Source organism: Camarhynchus parvulus, chromosome 21 (assembly GCF_901933205.1).
Source record: "Camarhynchus parvulus chromosome 21, STF_HiC, whole genome shotgun sequence".
Lineage (NCBI taxonomy): Eukaryota > Metazoa > Chordata > Aves > Passeriformes > Thraupidae > Camarhynchus > Camarhynchus parvulus.
Window position 1 is genome coordinate 6,692,256 of NC_044591.1, and position 24,748 is coordinate 6,717,003.

The window sequence follows — 24,748 nt, forward strand, 5'->3', positions numbered from 1 at the left end:
TCATCTTCTTCAGCACAGGTTTTAAAAACAAGTAATCAACATAAGATACAAGTAATTAAATCATAATGACAGGAGCACACATTCTATCTGCTAATGCACTGGTTGTACCTTTATTGTTTCACCTCGTTCACTAACAATTCAGTGGTGCAAGGTTACCATACACAGTTAGATATCTGCATTGCACACCTAAGGCTATACAGCAAATGGATCAGAATTAGTACAAATACATGAACTATATTTACATTTTGTATACTCAAGCTCCAAATATCAGATATATTTACAAAATAAAATAAGAAAATGAAAACCTGAAATTAATGTACAGTGTTGCTGATACACTCCTTCGCTGGGATGAAATCAGTTTGCAAAGAGATTTGTTCAAGAAGGCCACTTATACAGCATTTACCTTGTATACCTTGTGTACAGAGAGATTAACAGGGACATGGGGACCGCAATTCCAGGGGTTGTATTCCAGTGAACAGCATGTCTGATGTCCAAATTCGGGAGCCGTAACCAACCGCACATGAAATGTGAACAAGCAAAGTGGAAAATTCAGACCTGATCCTGGGAAGTGCTGATCATTCAAGACTTCCTCTGCTTCCAGTCCCTGGTTTCCAGGCAAGCAGGAGGTAAATTCAGCACTGCTCAGGGGCAGCCCATTCACTTGGCAACATTAAGAATTGAAGACTTAGGAGCTCCACACCAGTTTTCTGAATACACAGCTGATCCCAGCAATTTCAATCCTGTTCCCAATGACATTGGACACAATCATCTGGTAAGTGTTGGACTAGTTTTGATTTCAAATACATTGAACACATAAATGGCCTTCTGAACAAAAGTCAGTCCTGCTCTTGAACAGCTGATGTTTTGAAACAAGGAAGCACGAAGTTAATACATCCTGCTACAGACACTACAGCCAGACCACAGACTGGGTTAGTGACTACCACGGAGAGATGCAACGCACACGTCGGCGCCATCTGCAGGGACAGCCAGCAAAGCCCCCCCGAGCAGCAGCAGGACCCTTCCTCCTCCAGCAGCAGGTCACAGCTCACCTTCAGCACAACACCCACCACAGCATCAGCTGCCACCAGCTCGGGTGTGCAGGGGTACAGGCAGATCCACGTGCACAGGCTGTTTAGTACCAGTGGGTGTTAGACCGAAGCTAATCCTCTTTCTTATCTAATGTGCAATTAATTACAGATGTATAAATATACAATACATTACATAAAATTAAATCCCTGTAAATTAGATAACAAGCAGCAAAAAGTAAAGTCTTTGCTTTGAAATACCATGCTAATCAGTAATAAGGACTATTAGACATTGACACAAAAAACCTTTTCTTGGCAGTCTGGAAATCATACTCTCTGGAAATAGTACTCCCTTCTCTTCTGTATTCCCAGAATACAGGAATCTTCTTTAAAAAGGTACTTAAAGTGCATTTCTAAAACACAGTATAGGAGGTTTAGCTTAATTTTACAATACTCAGGAAGATCCAACATAATTTTCAATGGACAAAAAGGACAGTTTTCTCCTTCCTTTTGGCAAGGATCATAAACACCCAAATACAGCATGGTTTGACACTCGTTCCTCCCAGGGAATGCCCACCAAGCCCCCTGCTAGTGTGTGTCCTCACGGGCTGGCAGGCCCACAGCAGGATGCCTCCTCTACAGAGGCTGAGTCCCCAGAGCTGTCTGACTCTGGGACTCCACACACACAGCAGGTAACCAAGAATGGGCTTTGGAGTGTCAGGAGAAGGCAACTTAGCATATTTTACCTTCCTCATTCTGTTTCCAAAAAGAAATTTCTAACATGTTGGGCTAAGCTTTGAAGTGAATGGAAATTCACGTTTTTTGTTTATTTGTTTGGTTTGTTATCTCTTTAAAGAAAACTCGGACTGGTTTCAGTCCAGTTTTAAGTAGGAAAACCCCAATGTCTCAAAGCAGGCCTCAGTAATTGCAGAAAAACTTTGTCTGCCTTTATGTCAGACCTGAAAACAGTAATGCCCATTTGAACTCCACACAACAAGGACCTAGTTCGTTACAGATTATGCAGCTTTAAGAGATGCTGATGCTTAAAACCAGACTTTTGGTCTTCTGATGATCCATTATCCACTCAGACCTCAAGTCACCAGAATTTGCTTGGAGTTTTAAGACAGAAGAGTGACATTTGTGCAACAACTGTAACACTTCAAGCTCTCTGTAAGATAAGCATCTGTCTCATCCTGCTTTTAAATGAAGATCCCTTTATCATGAGTTTGTGCAATGCCTATAACCACATGGTTCATTCTCTGGCTTATCCAAAGCAAAGACTTAGAAAACTAGTTTTCTTCTAGTTAAAAAAAAGAAACAGATAAAAGTTAAAATGATCTCAGTGTGTCACAACCTACCCCCACCTCAATCACTCTGCCTCCTCAAACAGGTTCCACTGTCATTATAAACAGTGGTGATGGCAGCAATAACTTAATGCTTAGAGTTAACCTAATTCTTGAGATCAGCTTAGGTGCAGTGTGAGGAGCCCTCCTGCAGGACAAGCAGTTTTATCCACACACTGGAAGTGCTTTATCATCATTGCATAACAAAGGAATATCATCACTGTATTAAGAGTCACACACAGTTAAACAAGACAAAAACAAAAGGGAAAAAAAACCCAAAAAACCCCAAAACCCTATCCCTGTCATGTTCCTGGGTCCCCAGGATGCTCCCTCACTCTGGCTTCCAGTTCTGAAATAAATCTGAGGACCACAGAGACAGCATGAGCATATGAGTTAGCTTGAGAACTACCTCGAGATATGTAAAGGTATGTCCTAGCAAGTGTCAGCTCCATCTCCCTGCTCCTCTGCCTTCCAGGCTGCCAGGAGGTCTCCCTGTGCCCTGAGCTGCTCTGGACGATGAGGCCCCACACAGCAAAGCCCTTTCTCAGCACATTCCAGTCCCACGCAGGCGTGGCCTGCCCGGCTGATGGCCTGAACCCCAACTGAGCCTACTGGGCTGCACCGTGCCTGCTGTGCCTTCTGCAAGAGTGGGACAAACCCTCTCACCTCTCCCTTTACACTGCCCAGGGCCACAGCCAGCCCTACCAGTGCCCTGGGTACAGCAAGAAAGGATAACACAGCAGGAAAGAACACACAGCATCCCCAACCTCCCCAACACCTGACTGAGAGAGGGGAGTTCACTTCCCCAAAAGGAAATTCATTCTGCTCTTCTTCCTTGGGGCAAGGACCAAAGCTTTGGCCACAAGAACTTACACTGTAGGTCAAGAACTGACACCACCCAGCTGATGTCCAAGGAGCCAGTTATGACATGCCACTGACCAGGACCAGAATCCACTTGCTCTATTCCCCAGAGGGGTTAACTCTGAGTACAGTGGGGTATAGCTGATGAAAATTGCAGCAGGGAAATTAGGAGACACTCAGCAGTTATTTCCAAAGGAATTGAAAGTGTCCTGTGGCTCCCTGAGAACACTGCAGGTGCTGGGCCTAGGAAGTGTTCCACAGACCCTGGGTGCTCCCACAGACAGGTGGGGTGACACGGGAGCATTACAGGTTAGGGATGCACAAACAGGCCCTTGGGAACAACCCTGACACACCCATGGCAGTCCTACCCCTTTCCCAGACAGGTGAGAACTAACTGTTCCTGCAGAACAGTCAGGACTAAAAGCAGGAAGAGGGGATCTGCCCTCCATGGTGATCCAGGGACAGGAACTTTCATTTCTATTTAACACTCCCCATCTGTCAAATACATGGCTTGAGTATCTGAAATTTTTGGGATTTTATCTCATATTTCAGTCTGTGCTCTATTTCCCCTCATATCAGCACAGTCTGCTCAGCTCAGTTCAGAGGCTGAGGAGTGTGTGTTGATGGAAACTCTTCTGGGAAAGAGTTAAACCCAAGCACTGTTCACCTGCAACCCCCACACCAAGAGTTTAAAGCAGATTGTTCTAGCCAGCCCCTCCTGGTTTGTTCCCTAACTTTTCCTAGCTCGTGCCTTAGCCTGCTGGACCCTGGAAACTCAGAAACAAAGTCCAAAATCCAGTCTGTCCAGATAGATTTGTCCAATATCAGCTTTCAACAGAGTTTAACTTCGAGGCTGGATCCAGAAAGCCTGAGGAGCTATTGCAGTTCCTGGCTGGGTAATGTCTCCACTAAACAATTTATCTTTCCCTGGCATTGGAACTTTGCCCTGAGGGAACCAATGACCACTGCCAAGTCACAAATTGAATGAAAACCCTGTAGCAGTCTAGACAGACAGTGGACAGTGGGACAGACACCAAAAGGTCAGTTGAAATGGATAAACAATTGTTATAGGAAATTTTTTTTTTCTTTTCAGAGTCGTGCATAATCACTCGATTTTTTTGATTTTTTTTTTCTTTCTCTTTTTGTTTGGCCACATGCTACTAGTACAATTCAGGTACAGGTGAAAAGAAACAAGGTAGGGTTAGAATACCTAGAAAATGTGCTGAAGGAGTGGGGAAGGTGGGGGATGTTAAGCCACAGGATTACATACAAGAGAAACTGTCAAGAATCACAAAGAGAAAATGAGAGGTAACACTATCTATGGGAAGGTGAGTGGGGAGAACAGATGAGAACATTACATGGACTCAGTATTTCATCTGGCCCGTGCGTCTTCGAGCCAGCTTTGACCTGCACCAAAAAAAAAGGGAAAAAGTAGTTGGTGAATTATGAAAGTTCATTATTCCTCCCTCCCCAAAGTTTATCCACCTTTCTTTTTTTTTTAAATTCTTTGGTACAGTCCTAGTTTACTCCATATGTTAAGAAAGTAAAATGTATCCAGGGCTGTAATGAGAAAGAATTCTCTGTTCCGCTTCTTTAATGGGAGGAGGGATCATTTAAGGGCTTCACTGCTCAGAAACTATTTGATGCTGTATGGTAACAGCTTTGTTTGTTAGGTTTTGGAGTTTTTTGCTGAAAGGAAGAGCTACTGCAGTGGAGTTAGATGTGTCCAGCAAGGAGGGGCTGTCTGTGATAATGGAAAGGCTGCCAGAGAAGTTATAAAAGGGAACGTAATTTCTGCTTTAGTTCATAATCAAGAACCTAAAAAGGCAGTCCAGCACAGAGGAAGTAAGAAACTTTAAAAATTTGTAAAATGGCAATGCAAGGAAACCATCTTTTGGTCTCCAAACATAGCATCCCACACATGTTCAAACTGGACATGGCTGTTCAGAACGTCACAAGCCAAAACAGCCCCTGCAGTTCCTGAAATACAGGGCTGGTTTGTTTTCTGATTGTTCTGGGGTTTTTTCTACCTACTCTCCTCCCTCCTCAAGTTCCCGCATCTCGTCAAATTCCTGAGAGCAAAACTAAGATCTGTGACCAGCCATCTGCCTCCTGGTTTGAGCATGGCCCTTCGCAGCCCCGAGCTGCCTCTTACCGAATGGTGCCAGCCAGGAGAGGATTGAAGGCGTATAACCAGTCGTTCATGTCCTTGTCATTGATGGCCTGGAGCAGGACCCCACGGTGCTTTGTGCACACTCCAAATGTGTTGGGTGTCTGCAACATCAAGGACAATTTAAACACAAAGTCTGCAAGCACAGAGGCTGATGCACATTTCCTCTCTGAGAGAATCTGCTCCATCACATCCCCCTTTCATTCATGTCTCACTGGTGATTTCCAGGGTATTATTACTCATTACCTTCTACAAAACAGAGTCTTAACTGCTGAGTGTGGGCTTTAAGAGATGGACCAGTAGGGTTCACTTGATTCCTTGCAGGATGTTTGTATGCGTTGTTTTGTGGGGTTTTGTTTTGAAACAAACAAAACACACAAGCCCAAAAAACCATACAAAGGAAGCTGCAAAAACCCAACACGCAGGGTGGTGGTACCAACACATCCTCCTAAAAGCCAGTCTGATGTGTGACACCAGTCAGGGTCACTCTCTGGTACAACTGTGTCCAAAACCATAAGAAACCCTGAACTAACTGGGAACTTTGTGGGCAGGATCCTCAATGTCTCCACAACTCAGATCCATTTTCCTCAGAACTGAGATGACACACCTGATGGTACAGAAGCACTGCTACTTGTAATGTCCTTGCTTTATGGATAAATAAACAACAGCTCTCAGACTGACCTTCACCATTGCCTGTTGATCCTCACTGTATTCCACCTGAGCTGTGGATAAGTTTATGATTCCTCTTTCTACAGGATCTTTGTCACTGTTGTAAATAAAAACATAGGGACGGCGAACCACCACAAAGTGCTTGGCCCAGGAGCTGGAGAGTGGCTCCTTGAAGTGGAGGTATCCTTTCTTTGACACCACAGAGCTGGAAAAAATAAACCCACGTCAATACAGAAATAGATTTTCCCCTGAGTATCCCTATTAACTGCAAAACACTGTGTAAGACACTTGGTCCTCAATAATTGGTCCTGTTTTATCTGCAACAGTATTCTGAAAAAGTTCTTCTAAAACAAGCTGAATGGTGTTTTCAACATCTATGCAAAAGTCTGACAGTCTTCCTCAATCCATCACAGAGGACTCTGCAGCTCTACTATCACCTGTTAAATTTCCTTCTTCAAATGGGCCACAGAACCTAAGAATCTCAGAAAACCCCTGTGAGAGTTCTCGGGAAGCCATGATCACATAACAATAAAAAACTTACCCTGGTCTGATTTCCTCAATATCAGGAACAAGGTTTAGGAACTCATTCTTTCCAGCTCTGGCAAGGTAGGAAGTTTCTACTGCAGGAATTATCTGGAACTGCTCCACCTCATGACAGGGACTGGAGGCACGAGAATTTGCTTCTGGTGTCCTTTAAAAAAAGTAGAGGAAAAAAAAGTAAATCACAACAAAGCAACCGAATATGACAATGGAATTTAAACTGCATCTTCAGGCCAGCTTGAAGTTCCTTCCTCCAGCCCAGATTTATTGTCTGACATTGGGATCCTTTTGTACAATACTGAATAGCATTTTCCCTTGATATCTGTGGAATAAAACTTATAATAACTGCTAGTAAGTTGCTTCCCCACTACTTCTACCATTTTTCTCCTGCTAAACATAGTCACAACACAGACATACTTCCTACTACTGTTTGATGTAAAATGTTCTACTTCCTCAGCACTCCTCCCTCAGGGATGCTGAACTGAGAAGGTACAAATTATGTCTTTTACTACATAGTTATTACCAATTTCATCAAAAAGATCTTGTATAGATACAGCTGAGAAAGATAAACAGAGATTAATGGCCAAACTGGTTTATTCTGGGTCGTTATTAGTAGACCTTTTCAAAAGACCTCTGAAAAACTTGTGGACTCTGCACACTGTAGATGCACTGGTCACTGGAATGACAAGCATCTGACTGTTGCCCCAACACAAGCAGAAAAAACACCACTTGAAAAGAACAAAATGAGAAAAAGAATTGTGCAGAGTGACTGGAGAAGTAAGGCAAGGGGGCTGTACAGAGAAATATCTGAAAGCAGGGAAAAGGAAGAAAAGAGGAAAAACAAATCAGAAAACAGCAAAGAGATGTGTGAAGCACTGAAAAGTGATGTTTCCTTTTAATACATTACACTTACTTCTGGTCAACTGAATTGCACCGGGAATCCACCAGAGAAGGGCAGGTGGATGAAGGGGTGAGGGTTGCACTGCTGAAACTGGACACGGACGGGTCCCGCCCAATTGGAGAAATATCCGAGAGCTGCAAGCACAAACACATCACAGCAGTTGGGCTGCAGCTGGTGCTCATTCTGGCTGAGAATGGCTTTCAGCAGGGATGGCTCAGAGAACAGAAAGGCTTTTTCATCAGCCATTCCCCTAGTCAGTAGGCAAATTTTCACACAAACCACCACAAGCCCATCTGGGGGCAGAAATACAGCAGCGTTTATGCAGACACAGCTTGTTATTATCAATGTCCTACACTTCTGATTATTCACACTCTGACTTCTTCAGTGATAAAACATCATCCACTTTGAAACCTGGTATTCCCTTTGCCTACTGGCAAAATTTTTAAGAATAGATTTATCCTTTTACATAGGGAAAGTGTATGTAGGAAAACACAATAAGAGTCTGCTAATAAACTGGGTACTGTACTACACTGCAAGTCCACACCATTGCCAATTCCTGCCATAGCATTTGGAACCTGATGCTGAATAGCCAAATGCTTCCAAAGGACTGAAAATAAAAAATAATAAATTAATAAAGTGGTTTATCTTTTCATAGTATCAGCAGATTCCATGACTCACAAACATGCTGCTATTGCACTACAAATAGAGAGTATTACAATTAAATATTACATGAAATATTTACCTTACAATCGCTGATGCTGTTGTACACCTGGTTGAATTCCCGATTGAAGGTATGAGTAAGAAGCTGCAGACACTAAAGGGGGTATGGGAGGAGAAACAAATGAGACACAGAGAAGAACTTTATATTTAGATTTTCAGAGAAATTTGAACAGATGATTTGCCAAAACACACTTGGCAGGTCATGAAAGAAAAAACAAATCCTAAACTGCTATGAAAAATCACAGAAGAGGATAATAATCACTTCATTTGATAAAATTAGAAAGTTTTTATAGAACCACTAACACAGGGGAATGAGATACAGCCACAGCCCAAACCTCCCCAGCAGCACTGGCCGGTGAAAGTGGCTTATTTCACTAACCAAGATGTTAAAATGAAACTCTCACACTACTGGATATTCCCCAAGCTATCTCAGAAGCTTGTGGTTGCCCTATAATCCCCTCTGGCTGCCAGCAGGATGGTTGCCCTGTGCCATACCTTGGTGGCCAGCTCCTTCTCCCGGTCCACCAGGCTCTCGATGTCCGCGGAGTCGTAGCCGCTGCTCTCGCTGGGCGTCACCGCGCTCTCGAAGGTCGTGGTGGAAATCTGAGAGGAAATGCTGGTGGAGGTGCTGAGGGTTCCACTGCTCAGGCTGGGAGACAACGAGTCACTCAGGGACTTGGGGATGCTGTCACCAAGCTTCTCACGAAGCAGAAGAAAATGTCGGGTTTTTTCCACCTAGTAAGAAAAGAAATCAGTATCGTCCCCTCCAGGAAGGTGCCAATTTTACAGACACGGAATTCTTAGGAATCCTTTACTATTCATACCAGTAACTTTCCCCAGGGAAGGGAGTTTACAGTGGCACTAGAAATTGAATTTGCTATTTTGAATACACTGAGATTCTGAGCTGAGGACTCTACTCAGCAGACAGCCACACGCTTTGTATCTTCTCTGCCAGGAGAATTTATTTAAATCTTGACTTCCATCTCTTTACTCACCTCATGCAGCAGCTCCAGTTTCTCCAGTTCCCACTGATGCTCTAGAATGAGGCTGTCCCCCCTGGGCCTCCAACCTGCCAGGTTCTCTTCGCCCCTCACATATGCCACAGAAGTATCCAGGACTTTCCTCCTCCTCCTCTGCATTCCTGAGCAGTAAGAAACAACACGAGACGTGTTAAAACCATAGCCAGGGAGGTGTCACAGAGAAATAATCAGCAATCTGCAAAGAACCAGCACTTCTGCTGTCTGGCTGGAATTATACAACATAAGCATTTCATTACCTGCAAATACACAACTGAAGATATTTTATTTAGTCCAGCTTTCTTACTTTTTTCAGGTATTTTCTATTGACCAAGATATAATGTAAACTCCTGTTCAGTCTAATTCAACACAAGGACTTCAGTTTCTACATCTTAGAAGAAAACTACACAGATACACCATGAACTTATTCCTTCCAAGTGGTGAAGTTGGCATCAGAAATTAGCAGCATCTTCAAAAGACAAGAAGAAGCTCTACTGCTGCAAAACCCAGTCTCAACTGTTAGTTATGAGCCATGGGTTATGGCCCTAAGACTCAGGGGCATAATGTGATACATGCACTCAGTGTCCTGAGTTACCCATGTCAGAAAACATCAAGTTTCCAGTGAATCCTTGTTTACCAATGGTAAACACAGACCTGAGTCTAAAGTAAAAGCCTGAGTAAGTATTTTATGGAATAGCAACGTTCCATTGCTCCTATGAAACACAGGAACTGCTTCTGATCAGGACAGAAATGTTTACTCCATTCTCCCTGCAAAATTTTCTGCAATATTTCATATTTATCATCATATTTATCACCCAGTTGCTGCTTACCTGGACTTCCTGTGTCTGACATTTTGCATAAACTCAGTTCATAGATCCCAGTTACTCGATTGCTGTTCACAGGAAAGCAGAAGAAGCAAAAACACACCATTTATTATCTTCAGAAATAAAGCGCTTCAGCTTTAACTCAGTGGTTCCCAAAGCAGAATTTAAAGTATAGTTGTTAGTTAGAACTAGATTTCAATACTACTCTTGCACAAAATAGCCAGAACTGCAAGATCCTACAAAAAGGCATTTCCCCCATGTTCCCACCCCACCCTGCACTGGACTTGAAGAGCACATGATGCAGTAAATTCCAGGTCAGGATGCAAACTTGAAAAATGGATCCCTCTTCCCAGCTCTGTTTATATGGAAAAGAGGTCAGTAAAGAGAGAAGCCATCAGAGTTCCACTGAAATAAATGTGAGAAAGAACATTCAAAACCACACTGGAGAACCTATGAGTAGGTAAAGTTTCAAGGAAAAAAATTAAGAAAACTAAACTAAATCCTCTTAGAGGAAACACAAATCCTGACAAAAAAGTCCAATACCAGAACTGTAACTGCACTTACGAGTCTGGGGATTTGGAGTAGCCGCTGCCGAAGAGGCTGCGCAGGGAGCGCGGCGGGGAGATCTTGGCGTCCCGCGAGTAGAACACCATGCAGACATCCTTTGTGATCACAGCAGGCTGGATGCAGTGGTCAAGCTAAGGGAACACCAGCAACGAATGAATGGCTGCGGCCAACTGTGCCAAGTTACACTGCTGCCCTTAGCTTTTGGGACAGCTTTTGAAATCTGTGCTTGTTTGGGTCTTTGGTGAAGGGTTTTCATATGTGTATCTGTGAAAGAGAACTGCCACGTTTCTTGATGCATCCCATGAAATGATTTTACTACACAAAACAACAGTGTCTTGCACACAAGCCAAGAGCTAAGCCGCTGTTTGTAACACCAGTACTGACACAGCAATATTCACTGATTCCAGTGGATTTTCAGATACAGAGATAGATAAAACAAGGCACAAAAAGGCAAGACCACCAGTACCTCTTGCGTAGCAAGGCAGTAATACCTTGACATCAAGATGTTAACTATGACTACATTTTTTCCACACTGTCCTCAGGAAATTAATAAATACTCTTACTGGCTGCAGGATTCAAATCACTTTTGAATCTATTTCTCTTCTATTTTTATTAATCTATTTTTTTTTCTCAGGGCAGGAAGGCCTTGGTGTCTCACCTCCAGGTAGGCAGAAAGGGTCATGTAGATCTTCTCTCCATAAGGCGTCACTCGATTGAGGAGGAGGGAGTTGTGCAAGGAACTATCCCAAACTGCCTCAAACCGGTAGAAAGTCCTGGAAAGAAGTACAGTAAAATGTCAATAGTAAGAGCTCCTCTGCAGCCCCCTCATCACTCAGTGTAAAGCATCTCTTTCTGATATCATCCTCCAGTCATGTGGATAACAAATACTTGAAGCAAAAACCTTCTCTTTATTTCCGAGATCATTTACTTCTACCTCAAACAGTGTGGCATAAAGATCACTGCCTGTTATGGAGAACACTCATCCAAAAGAGAAAAGAGGGAATGCAGAAAACAAAAGCTGTCATAACTCTACAGGGAAGTCAGCACTGAACAGTTGTTTCTAAACAGAGAAAATTAATTTCTACTGCTGAAATTCAGCCCAGCTGGATCTTAAAAGTACATGGGAAAATTCTTTCTACACTATATTTTAGGACTTCTGTAAGATGTTTCTTCAGTCTGGCACAAGGAAAGAGAGGAGATGAAAGCTCCCACAGGTCTACCTCAGCAATCCAGAGGGTTCAAGTAAAAAGTGAGAGACAGCATCACACACAGCACAGCTCAATCCAAAGGCATCGTTATACTGTCCCCTCTCTAGCAGGGGCTTGGGGAAATGAGCTTTCTCCTTTCTCACAGGCAGCAACTGATTTCAGGAAGGTCCCTCTGGAAAGAAGACCTATGCCCCTATTCAGGAACTCAGCACATCTTTCCACACTGGTGACAGAAACAGAAGGTATTCATTCTTCATCACCTCCATATAATTTCCCTCCCAAATCCTGTTGCTGTTTTTATCCCATTTTGAGTCCAAATGATGTAGTACTAAAAGCAAGAAAGTGCTTCGTGTATATTATTTTTTTAAAATAAGTTATATATCCAAAGAGTTTCTGTACTAATTCCCAACTCGGAAAAATAGAAGATGAAATTAAAGGCAAAGGACAAACAGCAGGGTGGAGGTAGAAGAAACAAGAAAAAAAGCACTGTATGAAGCCCCAGCATCAGTTCTGCACCATTTGCCAAACAAGATTTCTCCTCATGGAGAGAGGACACAGGTGTAAATGCTCCTCAGTGCAGAAACACTACCACCCTCTGGAGCAAAATGATGTTCGGACAAACACCAAGACAAAGTCAAGCACAGCTTTGAGGCTGTGGATTTTAGTGGATGTTTTCTAGCCAGGAAGGTAAATATACACAGCTTTGCCTGCCCAAACCAGAATTTGCTACAATAGCTATACAGTGAGACAAAAAACAGAAGTGAGCAAACTCCTTTCAGCACAGCCAACAGCACACGGAGGAAAAGGGAGCATGGAACACACAAAGCATGGGATAGAGGAGAGACAGGTTAAATGTTACAGGTGAAATGTAAACAGGTTAAAACTGCTTCGAAGTGGATCTTAGCATTAGGTGGTGAAAGGTGGTGAATTGGGAGCACTGAAGACTCTGTCTTCTCTTTTCCAGAGGCAGAGCACAGAAAGCAGAGTGCAAAGTGCCCCAGACTGTGCAGCTGCCATCCGGGCTGTGATCCCACTGGGAAGGTGAAACAGGAATCCAACCTGGGCAGCCACTGCATGTCTGGCTCCTCTGCCAGCTGCTAAACTAAGGAGTGGCAACCACACGGTTAAATTTCATATGTAAATCCAGCCCCAGAACAGAGGCTGAAGAGCAGTCACATGGCAGCCACTGCTATTTGATCAGAGCAATTCAAGTAACCTCATAATTCAGTCCTTGGCGTGGTCCTTCAAACAAGCAGCGTTGCAGAGTCAGAGACAGTGAGAAATTCCAAATTTAATTCTTTGAAACAGAACAAGGGAAGAAAATAGCAAGGACTACAAAAAGGGTCTATATTTGATGGCATACCAAGAAAATCAGAAAGACTGACAAAGGAAATTCTCCTACTCTCACATGAGAAGAAAAGTTCACCTTCACAAGTCCCCCAGTGAACTGTTCCTGAATAAGCCTCTGACACAGAGGAGGAGGAGCAGGAGGAAGAGGAAGGGGAAGAAGAAGGGGAAGAAAGAGGAAGAGGAAGAGGTAAGGGAAGAGGAAAGGGAAGGGGAAGAGGAAGACTACTTCTGGAAGAGCTGTGCTAACAAAATTCAGTAAAAGCTGAGGGAAGTGGCAGCAATACAAATGGGACATAAAGCATTCTATTTTCAAGAATCTTTATGTATAAAGGAAGCAAACAGAAAATACCTAGGCATATCCTTATCAAGAAAGAGCCTGTAAAAACATAGAAAGTGCTTTGGTTAGTGCAGCCAAAAGCAGAACAGAAAAGCAACAGCTGAGAGGAACAGAACAAATGGGCTAAGAAACAAAACAAAGTGAAAAAACCCCACAGAAAGCAGCAAACAAGTCTGCAGACAATGAGCAAACATTAAGACATTTCCCTTACCAGGGCCTCAATTCCCTTCCACCATGCTGCCATGCACTCATCCCACAACTTAAACCTTGCCATTTTGGGATGATGGCCAACAGCTTCATCCCACTCATCCTTCACCCAAGCTGCCCACCTTATAGCAAACTACAGAGCTATAGTTCTGTACGAACTTAGGAATTTATTGAAACAAAACAGAAAGCACAGGGCTTTCCAACTGCAAATCCAATAGTATCAGACAGGAAACCAGGAGCAGTCTCCCTGTTTTCCAGTTACATTGATCCATTAACTCAAACACACTAAAATACCCATTTCTCAGTGGAAGGCAATAACTGCCAATCCCCCAGTCCCTGCCTGCCTTTACAGACACCAGGTGGCAGAGAGCCCACAGGCAGGAGCAGCATCCCAAATCGACTTTAGTGCCACAGGTGATTCAAAGTCCAGGCCTCTAAGAGAGAAGGAAGAATTCCAGTGCTTGGAAGGATCCCACCTCCAGCATTCAGCTGGCACAGCAAAGATAGACTCAAACTTTCCTCCCCTCTGGAAAAAGCCACTCAGAGCCCCATTCCAGGGATATTCCTCCTTTGCACCAGCTGAACAGAGCCAGGGAGAAGCCAAGTGACTCTGCTGTCAGAGCAGGGAGAGGCTGTGCCCAGTGCCCCCCTCTGCCTTGCTGCACTTGGTTGCAGACACTGAAGCAGAACAATGTGGAGTCTGAGCCTCAGAGCAATGAGGGACACACAGAGCCACAAACCCCTCAGCCAGGGGCCCTGCTGCTGCCACACTGCAGGGACATGGAACTGGACTCAACTTGTCATACATCTGTGAATTATGAAGTTGAATACACAAAGTGTGGCTCTGGCTTAAATTGTCACATGCTCGCTCCAGGAATAACATGTACACATCTACAGATGTACCTCCCAAAACTGTCCTTGTACTTCAGTGCTGTATTCTAGCACCAAATCTTGATGTCAGTTTAGAAGTTTTGGTTAAGTCCTGAGGTTCCCTTAAGCTGCTCCTTTCCATCTGCCCTTTATGGTCCATACACATGGAAAGTAATTCAGGTGCATTGTCAGCAAACCCTTCCCATGGATCAAGATTTGACAGTGACGTTCATTCTCTACCTGTGTGTTCTGTGCCCATGGAATTCTACATTTAATAATTAGCCACATTCCCAGCTTTCCAAACATACTGCCAGTACATCAGAGGTCAAATAAATTTCAGATTCCTGCTGCAGGGCTCACTTCATTCACTTACCTGTTGGAGCTGTGAGAGGATTTCAGGTATTTTGCAGAGATAATATTCAAAGACAGAATGGCATCCACAGCAGCTTCATCTACCTCTGCTTTATTTCTTATACGCCCTAGAAAGGGAAGGAGGAGGAGGAGGAATCAATTAAAATTCAAACTGCAACAAAAAAGGAATTTGTTTTCCCAAATACAATTTCAGACTACATGAAAAACAAGCAGCTGTAAATGGAAGTTGCAAAACTTAAGTTCTTCCTCTGGATCTTTTTCAAAATTCTCCTCCTACAGGCAGTGCTCATAAAAATGAAAGAATCTGATACAAAGAGAAATTACCAGCAATAGTTTTTCTTCCTTACAGAGCAAGATACAAAACCATTTACTCACCAACCACCAGCTCTCGCACATCCTTCCAGTGCAGCTCACTGCCCTTCTCATGGATAATGGTGACTGTGATTCTCCGCTGGATTCCCTGTGGAGTTCAGAAACAAAACACTGCTCAAGTGTTCACACACACACATCATCTATTTTGCACTTGTACTGCAAAAGTGAAGTAAATAATATCATTTAAATAATATCATTAATATAATTTAATATCATTAGATGTCATCTGTAACCGAACAAGCAACTCTGTTTCAGGGCCCTAAAATTCACTTCAAAGGGATGTTATATTCTCAAATGTAAAACAAATTAAATGCTTCCCCTTCCTCACTCCACAAAGACAGAGTAGGAAAAATAGAACTTTAAACCTATAAACCATATTTAACTGGGGTTATCTTTATAATCTAGCTAGAGACAAAATATTACTAAGGATTATGAGAGGAATTTAAGATGCACCGAGATACAGTCACTGTATAGATTATGTGTCATAACCACAAGCAGTGAGAGAGAGCAAATGGAATTTGAGTCCACATCATCCTTCTGTGTCCTTAGAGATGCTGGAGAACACTGAAGGCACAAATCTGGTTCCAGAGGTTCCTGCTTTTTAAAAGGCTTTCCTCTTTCATGAGTGGGATGCCCACTGATAAGCACAGGAGCAGCAATATCCTGGGGGCCACACAGTCTCCTCCCAGCCCAAAGCCAACAGAGCAAGCACAGACTGGGACATCCTGCCTGTCACTGCCCAGCTGTGTGGGAAAGGAGGTAGCAGCAGCATCCCCTCCCTCCCTGCAGAGGTGACACTTGCTGTCCCACAGCTTCCATCAGTACCTGGTGCAGCAGAAAGGTCCCCTGGCAGGGCAGGCCCCCGGTGTGATCCACAATAGCAGGGATGTACCTGTGTGAGACAGGGAAGCAGAGATGTACCTGCACAGCAGCTTCTGCTGCCAGCAGCTTCCTCTCCTTGCAGCAGCTGAAGGCACCAGAGTGTCTTTCTAGCCACTCTCCAAAGAGGCTCCTTCTGGCATTAGAGATCAGTGACTCGTGGAAGTGTCACCCACTATACCTCCAGTACTAATGGAAAACTGTGCAACTCACTTCTCAATATAACCCCTGAAGACCTGTCAGGGGAAAACCTTTGTACAGAGATGAACACTGAACAGAGGCTGCTATGTGACTGGAGTAAAGCCTCCAGTGTCCCAAAGAATCCAAACTCATGGCCCACACAGGGAAGTTTTCCTGCTGCCTGTGCCTGGAACTTCACCAGGGAAAGACCCCTCCAAGTGTGAAAGAAAGTCATTCTATCACTTTAGTCCCTTCTAATGGGGACAACTACTGCCAGCAGATTGCACACCCATCACTACAAACCAGCCAGGCCCTTACCATGGTGACTGCTAAACATCAACCTGATCTGAACAGAACAAAGGGGAAAAACCCAGAAATCTCATAAACCACAGTTCTTGAAACACAATATTAATATAGGACTTACTCCCCTGTTGGCTCCAGTTCACTGATCTCAAACCACACCAGGAGATCGTATTTGCTCACACTCTGGCCCAAGCTGGGCTTGCTCATAGTATTCAGCTTTGTAGCTGGCACTTAAAAGAAAAAACAAAAGAAAGAAAGAAAGAAAGAAAGAAGAAAAAAAGAGTGGTTTACAAAGACTGAACAAGTAAAGCTTATTCAAGACTCACAGAAATGTGCCATTTCAGAGGTCCTACATATTCTGTGTATGTAGGCAGACCACAGCTTTTACCATGAAAATTATGTTGCTTACAGCAATCATTATTTCTCTAAGTGTTTTTTAAATCTAGGTTACAAGAATAGAAAAAATTTTTGAAGTTAAATAATGGAACAAAAGTGCATCCAAAGAGCCTGGAAAAATACACAGCTCCTCTAGATCCACAGAGAAGAAGTTTCCTCAAATGTGCATCAGTTGCTTTATGGCTTGACAGCTGGTGATTTAGAATTCCTGAGGTCTGTTCATCTGCAGCATTACTCACCCATAAAGTACCCATTTCACCTTCCCTACACAATAGGAAAAGAATAGAACTTAAAACTTCAGTCTTCACTTGTTCATGTTACAAACTGCCAGACCCCTGCATCACTTGGTTAAGATATTGTATATGTAAAAAGGCAGAACAAGACTTATTCCAGAGCCCTAATCCTGCCTAAGTATTTTTCTGGGCTCCTTATCTCTTGGTATTAGCGAGTATAACCAGCCAGATCCTCTCTAATTCCTTTCATTCAAATGTAGGGATAAACCATGTTTAAAAAAAATGAGACAGCTTAAATTCTAGAAATAACCTAATACTCCCTCACACATCATACCTTTTACTTACCATTACATGCTTTTTCATATCTGTTCACTCATTACATTTTTATAAATGGGAACATTTTAAAAGCTTCATTCCTTATGCTCTGATTGGGATTTTTGTAACTCTGATCTCCCATTTTTTTCTCCTTTCACATACTAACCTCACTGCTTTTATTAAGCCACATAATTATTCTCCCTTCTACCTCTCAAGACCCAATTCCCCCTTGCTCAGGTATTCTTTAGGTTCTCCCACCTTTACATCTCTGTATCCTTCGGCTTCTACTGTGATTTAATTTCCTGTGCACTGGAAGGACATAACAGCCCCCAGATAAAACAGGTCCCTACAGGGGTGCCTAGGTGCTCTCTTCTGAGATCTCTTTCTTTTCTGGGTAAAATAGCAGCTGCCTCAGAGGGACAGATTTTACAGGAATCAGTTATTCACAGCACAGCTCCACCCTGGGAGGCAGCGAGCTTGAGGCTCATCATTTACCTTCCCATACATTACTCAGGGTAGTAACTCCCTTACACCCAATCATCTCATGCAGCTGCACATGAACTCATTCCAGCCAGAGGAACATCAAACACACAAGTCACTCCAGGTTATTGCCAAGCAGAACGATTCAAAAGCATCAGAAGAGAGAAACAACAGAAAGACACATCTGACTAAACATAAAAGCTTGATTCTAGGTGTTCTCACAGACTTGCTCTGGTACAATTATTAATCAGCATGACTTTTTTTTGAGTTAAATAAAACAGAATACAAATGGAAGTGAGGAACAGCACTGTTAGTGGCAGGAAAGGAAGATGAGTGAAAAGGAAACCTATACAGAACACAGCAGAATGTTTCCTCTATACCTGCCTGTGTTTTCATATGCATCTCTCATCCCAGTATCACAAAACTCTATGCAGAACACTGAAAAATCAGAGGTCCTGGAAGTTTCAGGGAACAGATGCAGTGACACAAAAAAACCTGTGATACCCAGCACACTGGAGTCTACAGACTGTCTCTATGGTTCTCTCTAAAAGAGCCCTAAATTTAAGCACAGCATCATCCTTCCATGAGCACAACCATGGCAGCTTCTACTCCTAATACTACTACATGATGAAGGAAAAAGGAATTTGGAAGCACATTTTGGAACTACTTCTACATCTATCACAGACCAAGTTTGGCTACTAACCATCTCGTTTAGGAGCCCGCTCACTCTGACAACTGGGAACAGGCAGAAAGAGAAAAGGTGGCAGCTGGTCAGCTCCATCCTGGAAAGCAGCCACGGCAGAGGAGGCCAGCACGTTGGCATGCTCGGACAGCGTGTTCAGCACATGCACGTTTACATAGCCAGACATAAGGTACCTAATCAACTCAATTTTCCTTTCATGGTCTGCAGAGGGAATGCAACACACACAAAGGATGGTAGAAATATGCCGGTGAGAGAACGAGGGAGAAGGAGGAAATTAAAGGTGAAATGGAAAAAAAAAATCACAAAAGAGTTCAGCATGCATTATTCCAATTAAGCAAAGAAAACCAAGAATCATTTCAACAAACTCACTCACCAAACGAGAACATGAGAGAGCAAAAAGATGAAGCAATTAATGAATAAGCAAATTTCCAGTCAGTAAGTGCTCAGTAAGCAGGGGAAGAGCCACAGCCAGATCTCATGGAATATGTTCAATACCTCAGGAATGGAATTCTACCCCCTAATGAACTAAGCAGCACTTCTTGCAGAGGAGGTTGAGAAGAAATAAAAATAAAACATAAAGAGGGCAGAGAACCAGCAAAGGCATTCAGTGCCCCCTGCAGCACTCACTCCATTTACATTTCTCGGTGTCCTGCATACCTCAGGAACACACTACAACCTCCATTTGCAGCAGCAGAGCTGTGATGTACAGAATTAGAGAGCTGTTCTCACCTGGCTTCGACAGTGGCATAGGGGGAGGGAAGAATCTTCGAGAAGGCTGTGGAGGGCTACAGAGAAATGAAGAGTTATCAATACAGAGGCAGTTAAATGTAAGAAATATACACAAACGCACACACATGCATCTTTGTATACACACACCTATTACTGTCTCTAAAAATATCCTCACAATTCTATGAAGACAGGTAAATATCCCCTGTCAGGAAAACAAGGGGGCTCAGCACACTTCTCAGACTAACCTATGCTCATTTTCTATTCTAGCTTAACCAATCCCAGGAGCACTGCTGAGATTTTCCCAGAGCTCACACTGCTGAAGTTCCCAGTATTCCCAGTGCACTGCTCCAATCACCAGGGGGTTTCTAGGGTGCACTGGCAGAACAGCTTTCCATGTTTGACAGGGCAGAACAATTCCATCAGTCACTACATTGGGTAAACAGGCCTCTGCCAGCACTTTCACCTCCATCAGGGATTCTGCTTCTGAGGCTGTGGTGCACAATTTCAGGAGTACAAAAACTGCATAACCTGAGCATGATCCCCAAGTGCCTTTATGCCAGGCTAGTGACCAATACCTGTTGAGATCCTGTCCTTGCAGGTGGAGAGGATGCTGCTGATAATGTCCAAAGACTTCAAAGACAATAGGCTTTGTTTTGATGTACTCCACAAATGATTCTGTCACTTCCACAGCAATCTATTTCAAGAGTAAGGAAAGAAAATGAGACATTCAAAAAAGGAAATCTCTTTTAGAAGTCTGTATTTTTCATATCACTTAGTGTCACTCACAGTAAAAGCAACTGCATTCTCTTCTGGTTTAGGCATTAATTCTACTCTCCAAGAAAGGAGAAAATTAAAGCCTCAGTATCAGGCATTTCAAGTAGAAGAAGAGGAGGCTGTATGTAACCAAAGCATTACACAGTTCATAAAAATAGATATATCCAGCTCATCTGAGATCATGAGCACTGCTATTCACATGTATATTTATTTCCTGAACTCTAGACTGTTTTCATCCTGGAAAGGAAACACAGAATTCAATGGCAGGAAGTAGAGGTGAAGGAAGAGTTAAATTTGCCACAAAGAATCATTCTGTGTTTTGTTTTGTGATGGGGATTACATCATTCACCTGATCACTCCTAGTACTGTCTATTCCTAATAATTCTGCCTGCCTTGAAGGACACACACAACTCCCAGTGCTGACAGAGGAAGGTACTGCTCACAGGAAGCTTTACTTACATTCTGAACATGGTAAAACCCAAGGGGAGTCCCTCGGCCATTGTTTTTGAGAGGTTCTGTTGAGAAAGCTTCATCATGTCGATGTAAAAAGCTTTTAAAAAAATAAACCAAAAATCAGCCACCACAGAATGGTTTAATGAAGATTGCTGTGCTCTGAATCCAACCCTGAAAGGAAATCCTAAAACCCTAAAAGAAATGTATTTTGCTGGAACTTTAGAAGCAGTTGAGGGATGGCCTAAAGCTGGGCATACCACAGTCTTGTGGGACCACAATTGTGGTACTTGTTTTATGTCTTTATTACTCCTTTTTATTATCTTCCTTAAGAACCCAAGCCTAAGAGCACTTTCACTTGAGGAGTACTGATTTCCTCCAGGGTCATGCAGCTTTCATTCAAAAGGGTGTATGTACAATCTAGCATTGAATTTTTCACATTAAAAGCTTAAAACCTTAAGATATCTATAAACTAGTAACTTACGAGTCCACTTTGATTCCTAATTCCTTTCTGCAAAACTTTAATCCTTGACATCTGCTTAAGAGAAAGTGAGGACCAAGAACTCCAGTAAGTGACAAGGTGTTTTTCTCTGCTGTACAACACCTCCACCCATCTGAAAAGTTCTCAGAGTTCCACTGCCCACTGTTCTTTGCTCTCTCTATCATTATCTCATCATATCTCTATACCATTAATTGCCTAATGCAAGTGAAGACAAATTCTTACTTGAACTGGCAGAAAATATCTGCATATTCGGGCAGGATGCCACTGGCCTGAAGCACTGTCACACGGAAGGTAAACACACTGCCCAGCTTCAGGTGATCACCAATTTCCTCCGTGAATCCTTCCATAGTCATCTTTCCATCCAAAGTGGCTGACTTCAAATCTTAGGGAGAAAAAAAAATCCCACATGAAATAACTTTTTTTTTCATTTTTTTTCTCCTTTCTTTTCTTGAAATAGTTCTTCAGGAGACAGTTTAGTCCCATCACATTTTATTCCCTTTTAAACCCAAATAATTTGCTGATAACCAAAAGATCCAAATATCTGAGAAGTTTTTCAGCACTGTTCTTCAAATGAATCTCTCATGTTCAACCAGGATCTCGCATGTTCAACCTCTCCCTAACCATGACACTCTTGAAGGACACTCAGAACTCCTTTCTATGACTGACTGAAAGTGTCACAAATTTCCCACAAGTTCTCCAAATACCAAGTATTTCTTGCTTACCCAGCTCATTCATTCTGTTGATCTCCTCTGGAGGAGTGGTAACCTCTGAATTCTGTCCTTGCCCTTCCACAATCCTTAACTCCTCCAGTGACAGTCCAGACCGAGTCATCGCAACTGAAGAAAAGTCACTCTGAAAATGAAATATAACAGTGGCTTGTAACAGACCTCTGCACTTTCTGAGTTTGCCATCCCCTTCTTTCCCTACAACACGTGTTCTTTATTTAGAAGCACAAGCTACTACACTCAAAGATACCTAAATCAATTTTAAGAATTCTTACCTTATCAAAATACTCATTGTCAAATGAAATTTTAGCTGTGCCAGATTGTCGAATACCAGATCCATAATCTGGGGCTTCTTCATCAGCTAAAAAAACACAGGGAAAAAAGAACATAGATTAATATTTATCTGGAAATATTCAGTCAATGCTAAGGAGACCAAACCAAACTAGACTTTTGTACGCATTAAACCAGATTTTAATTCACTTGTTTTAATCCCTGCCAGGGTGATTCTTACACATCTTCAGAGTCTGAGCTTCATTATACGTTCCCATGGAGAGTGAGGCTTCCAGGGTTACCCTACCTAAAGAAGCAAGAACTGTTGGCATTTGGCCACTGCTGGAAAGGGCAAATTATGGGAAGGATCTGTGCTCCCACCAGCATGGCTAAGGCACGGCCCTGCCAAGCAGCCCACCTCACACTGAGCATGCTGAAACATCAGGGACTGAGCAGTGACCTGCAGTGAACTCTGGCACACACACAATGGCAGCTCAGCGCTGGTGAGGCCGTTACCACCCCGGATATCTACTCCTCTCTTCTGAAAAGAATTCCTGGTGATTAAACACTGTGTTAAAGCAGCTCCTAGTCTCCACGTTTTTAGGGAGGCAATGAAGGGGGAAAGTGCTGCTGATTTCTGTTCCCACCATGCTGAAAACCATCAGTTCAGGAACTTCGTCACGTGCTCTCCCCAGGCCCCAGAGGAGCACATTTCTGAGCATTATTTAAAGGGATAGTTTGAGCACAGCTAAAACTTGGTACATTTAACTTTAATGCAGGTCATCAAAACTATCAAACCAGGTACCCTTCTGCACTGTTTATACTGGGTGCCAGAAGGAAAAAGCTTTCCTTTAGTTTTAGTTTTCTGACGTACTGACAGTAGTTAAATCTTCCACTGTCCTAAAAAGCAGTGTTGCATTTGTTGCCGGTTATAAAATTCAGTGGACAACATCATCATAATTTTAAAATCTTTTGTTCAGTAACATTATTTCAATACTTATTCATGCTCAGCCCATACAGTGAAACAACAAATGAAATAATTTCAATACCAACAGAGAGCAAATGTCCTTTGCAACATGAAGGCTATTCAGGTTTGAGTATCAGGAGAATGGTTTGGTTTGCTAGCCTGGTTCCTGAAGGCAGCAGTGCCTCACCTGCTATGGCCTGCACAGCCACGCGCAGGAAGCCCCGCACTTCGCCCTTCTCGCTGACCACGGCCACCCTGTGGATCAGGGGCACTGGGTACAGCAGGTTGCTCAGGTACACGAAGGCTCTGGAAACAGGAGGAGAGAAACACAGCCAGCATTAGGAACGGTGTGCCAAACCCCACTGCAGCTTTGCTCGGCTCTGGAACAGTCAGATCTCAGACACTGCATCTCCCAGACCTGCAGGAGGTCCCGGGTCCATCCTGCCCACACAGGAGGTCCTGGGTCCACCCTGCCCACACAGAGCTCTGGCCAAGCCCAGTGCAGCCACCAAAGGCTCTCAGTCAGAGCTCAGAGGGACCCAGGGCTCACAGGAATGAGTTACAGACACAGGGAGAGAGGATGACTGTATGGAAGGTAACCAGAAATGCACTGAAGTTGTGAATGGAGCTGTTAGCAAGCTGACAGAATCCATCAGGGAACTACTGATGATAAAGAATGAGGTAGTTGGAAATGATAAATTTAAAAGGAATTGATCTACTGTGCTCACACAGTCTCCATTTTTTACTGAACATATAAACCCACTCTTTTAAAAACAGACTGACTGAATGTTTTCTCTCTTCTATATTCCTTTGATAACACTGTGTGCAGAATAATCAGAAACCCACAATAAACCATAAGTCATCACTTAGGTTTCTTGGAAGATTCACTGATTGCACAGATAGTGGAAGACTGAAAGTCTTCACAGGTAAATCTCTTTAGGAGCATTTGATTCATTTATTTGAAAAAACAGAACATAACAAGTAAGACATGACAGCACTATTCTAGAGCAACCACTTGGAAATTACAGTTTCCAAAAGCAAAAACAGCATTTAGGCCCCATAGGGGATGATCCTGCCCTGCACTAACTTTTAAGTTATATACAAGCAGGGTCTGTTTTGGAGCAGTAAGGCAACCAATTTAATTGTATAGATTTTAATTAAAAGTCAGACTAAAGTTATTAAGTTATTTTATGTTTCTGCAATGAATTGCAGTAGTGTTTAAAGCATCACACTTCAGTGGGATTAGCTTGAGCAAGACATTAAATGTTGATATGCTCAACAAGTCAGCTAAAGAACAGCTCTCAACAAGTGAAAAATAGGGAAAGTTTTACTTATTAAATGAGCTGTTTCAGAGGTCAGAAGAATACTGAGACACACAGAACTTTAACCAATACTTTTACCAGTTAGTAAATTTAAAGTGACTAATTATGCAATTTTAATGAATTTTTGCACATTAAATTATATTAAACAACAGTAACCTGTTTTACTAA

General features: G+C 42.9%; 1 protein-coding gene across 1 annotated transcript in view; it reads right to left on the reverse strand.

Annotated features, from left to right (window-relative positions):
- Nucleotides 1–81: 81 nt before the first annotated feature.
- KIF1B (kinesin family member 1B) overlaps nucleotides 82–24,748 on the reverse strand; it is a 77,521-nt gene continuing 52,854 nt past the window's right edge. The window contains 22 exon segments of the mRNA XM_030963772.1: nucleotides 82–4,636; nucleotides 5,385–5,503; nucleotides 6,081–6,273; nucleotides 6,610–6,759; nucleotides 7,522–7,643; nucleotides 8,252–8,323; nucleotides 8,725–8,964; nucleotides 9,225–9,370; nucleotides 10,076–10,137; nucleotides 10,634–10,767; nucleotides 11,295–11,409; nucleotides 14,982–15,087; nucleotides 15,356–15,440; nucleotides 16,178–16,244; nucleotides 16,836–16,944; nucleotides 19,571–19,626; nucleotides 20,146–20,264; nucleotides 20,804–20,894; nucleotides 21,519–21,678; nucleotides 22,019–22,148; nucleotides 22,297–22,382; nucleotides 23,446–23,564. Coding sequence (XP_030819632.1) covers nucleotides 4,594–4,636; nucleotides 5,385–5,503; nucleotides 6,081–6,273; nucleotides 6,610–6,759; nucleotides 7,522–7,643; nucleotides 8,252–8,323; nucleotides 8,725–8,964; nucleotides 9,225–9,370; nucleotides 10,076–10,137; nucleotides 10,634–10,767; nucleotides 11,295–11,409; nucleotides 14,982–15,087; nucleotides 15,356–15,440; nucleotides 16,178–16,244; nucleotides 16,836–16,944; nucleotides 19,571–19,626; nucleotides 20,146–20,264; nucleotides 20,804–20,894; nucleotides 21,519–21,678; nucleotides 22,019–22,148; nucleotides 22,297–22,382; nucleotides 23,446–23,564 — 2,524 coding nt within the window. The 3' untranslated portion in view covers nucleotides 82–4,593.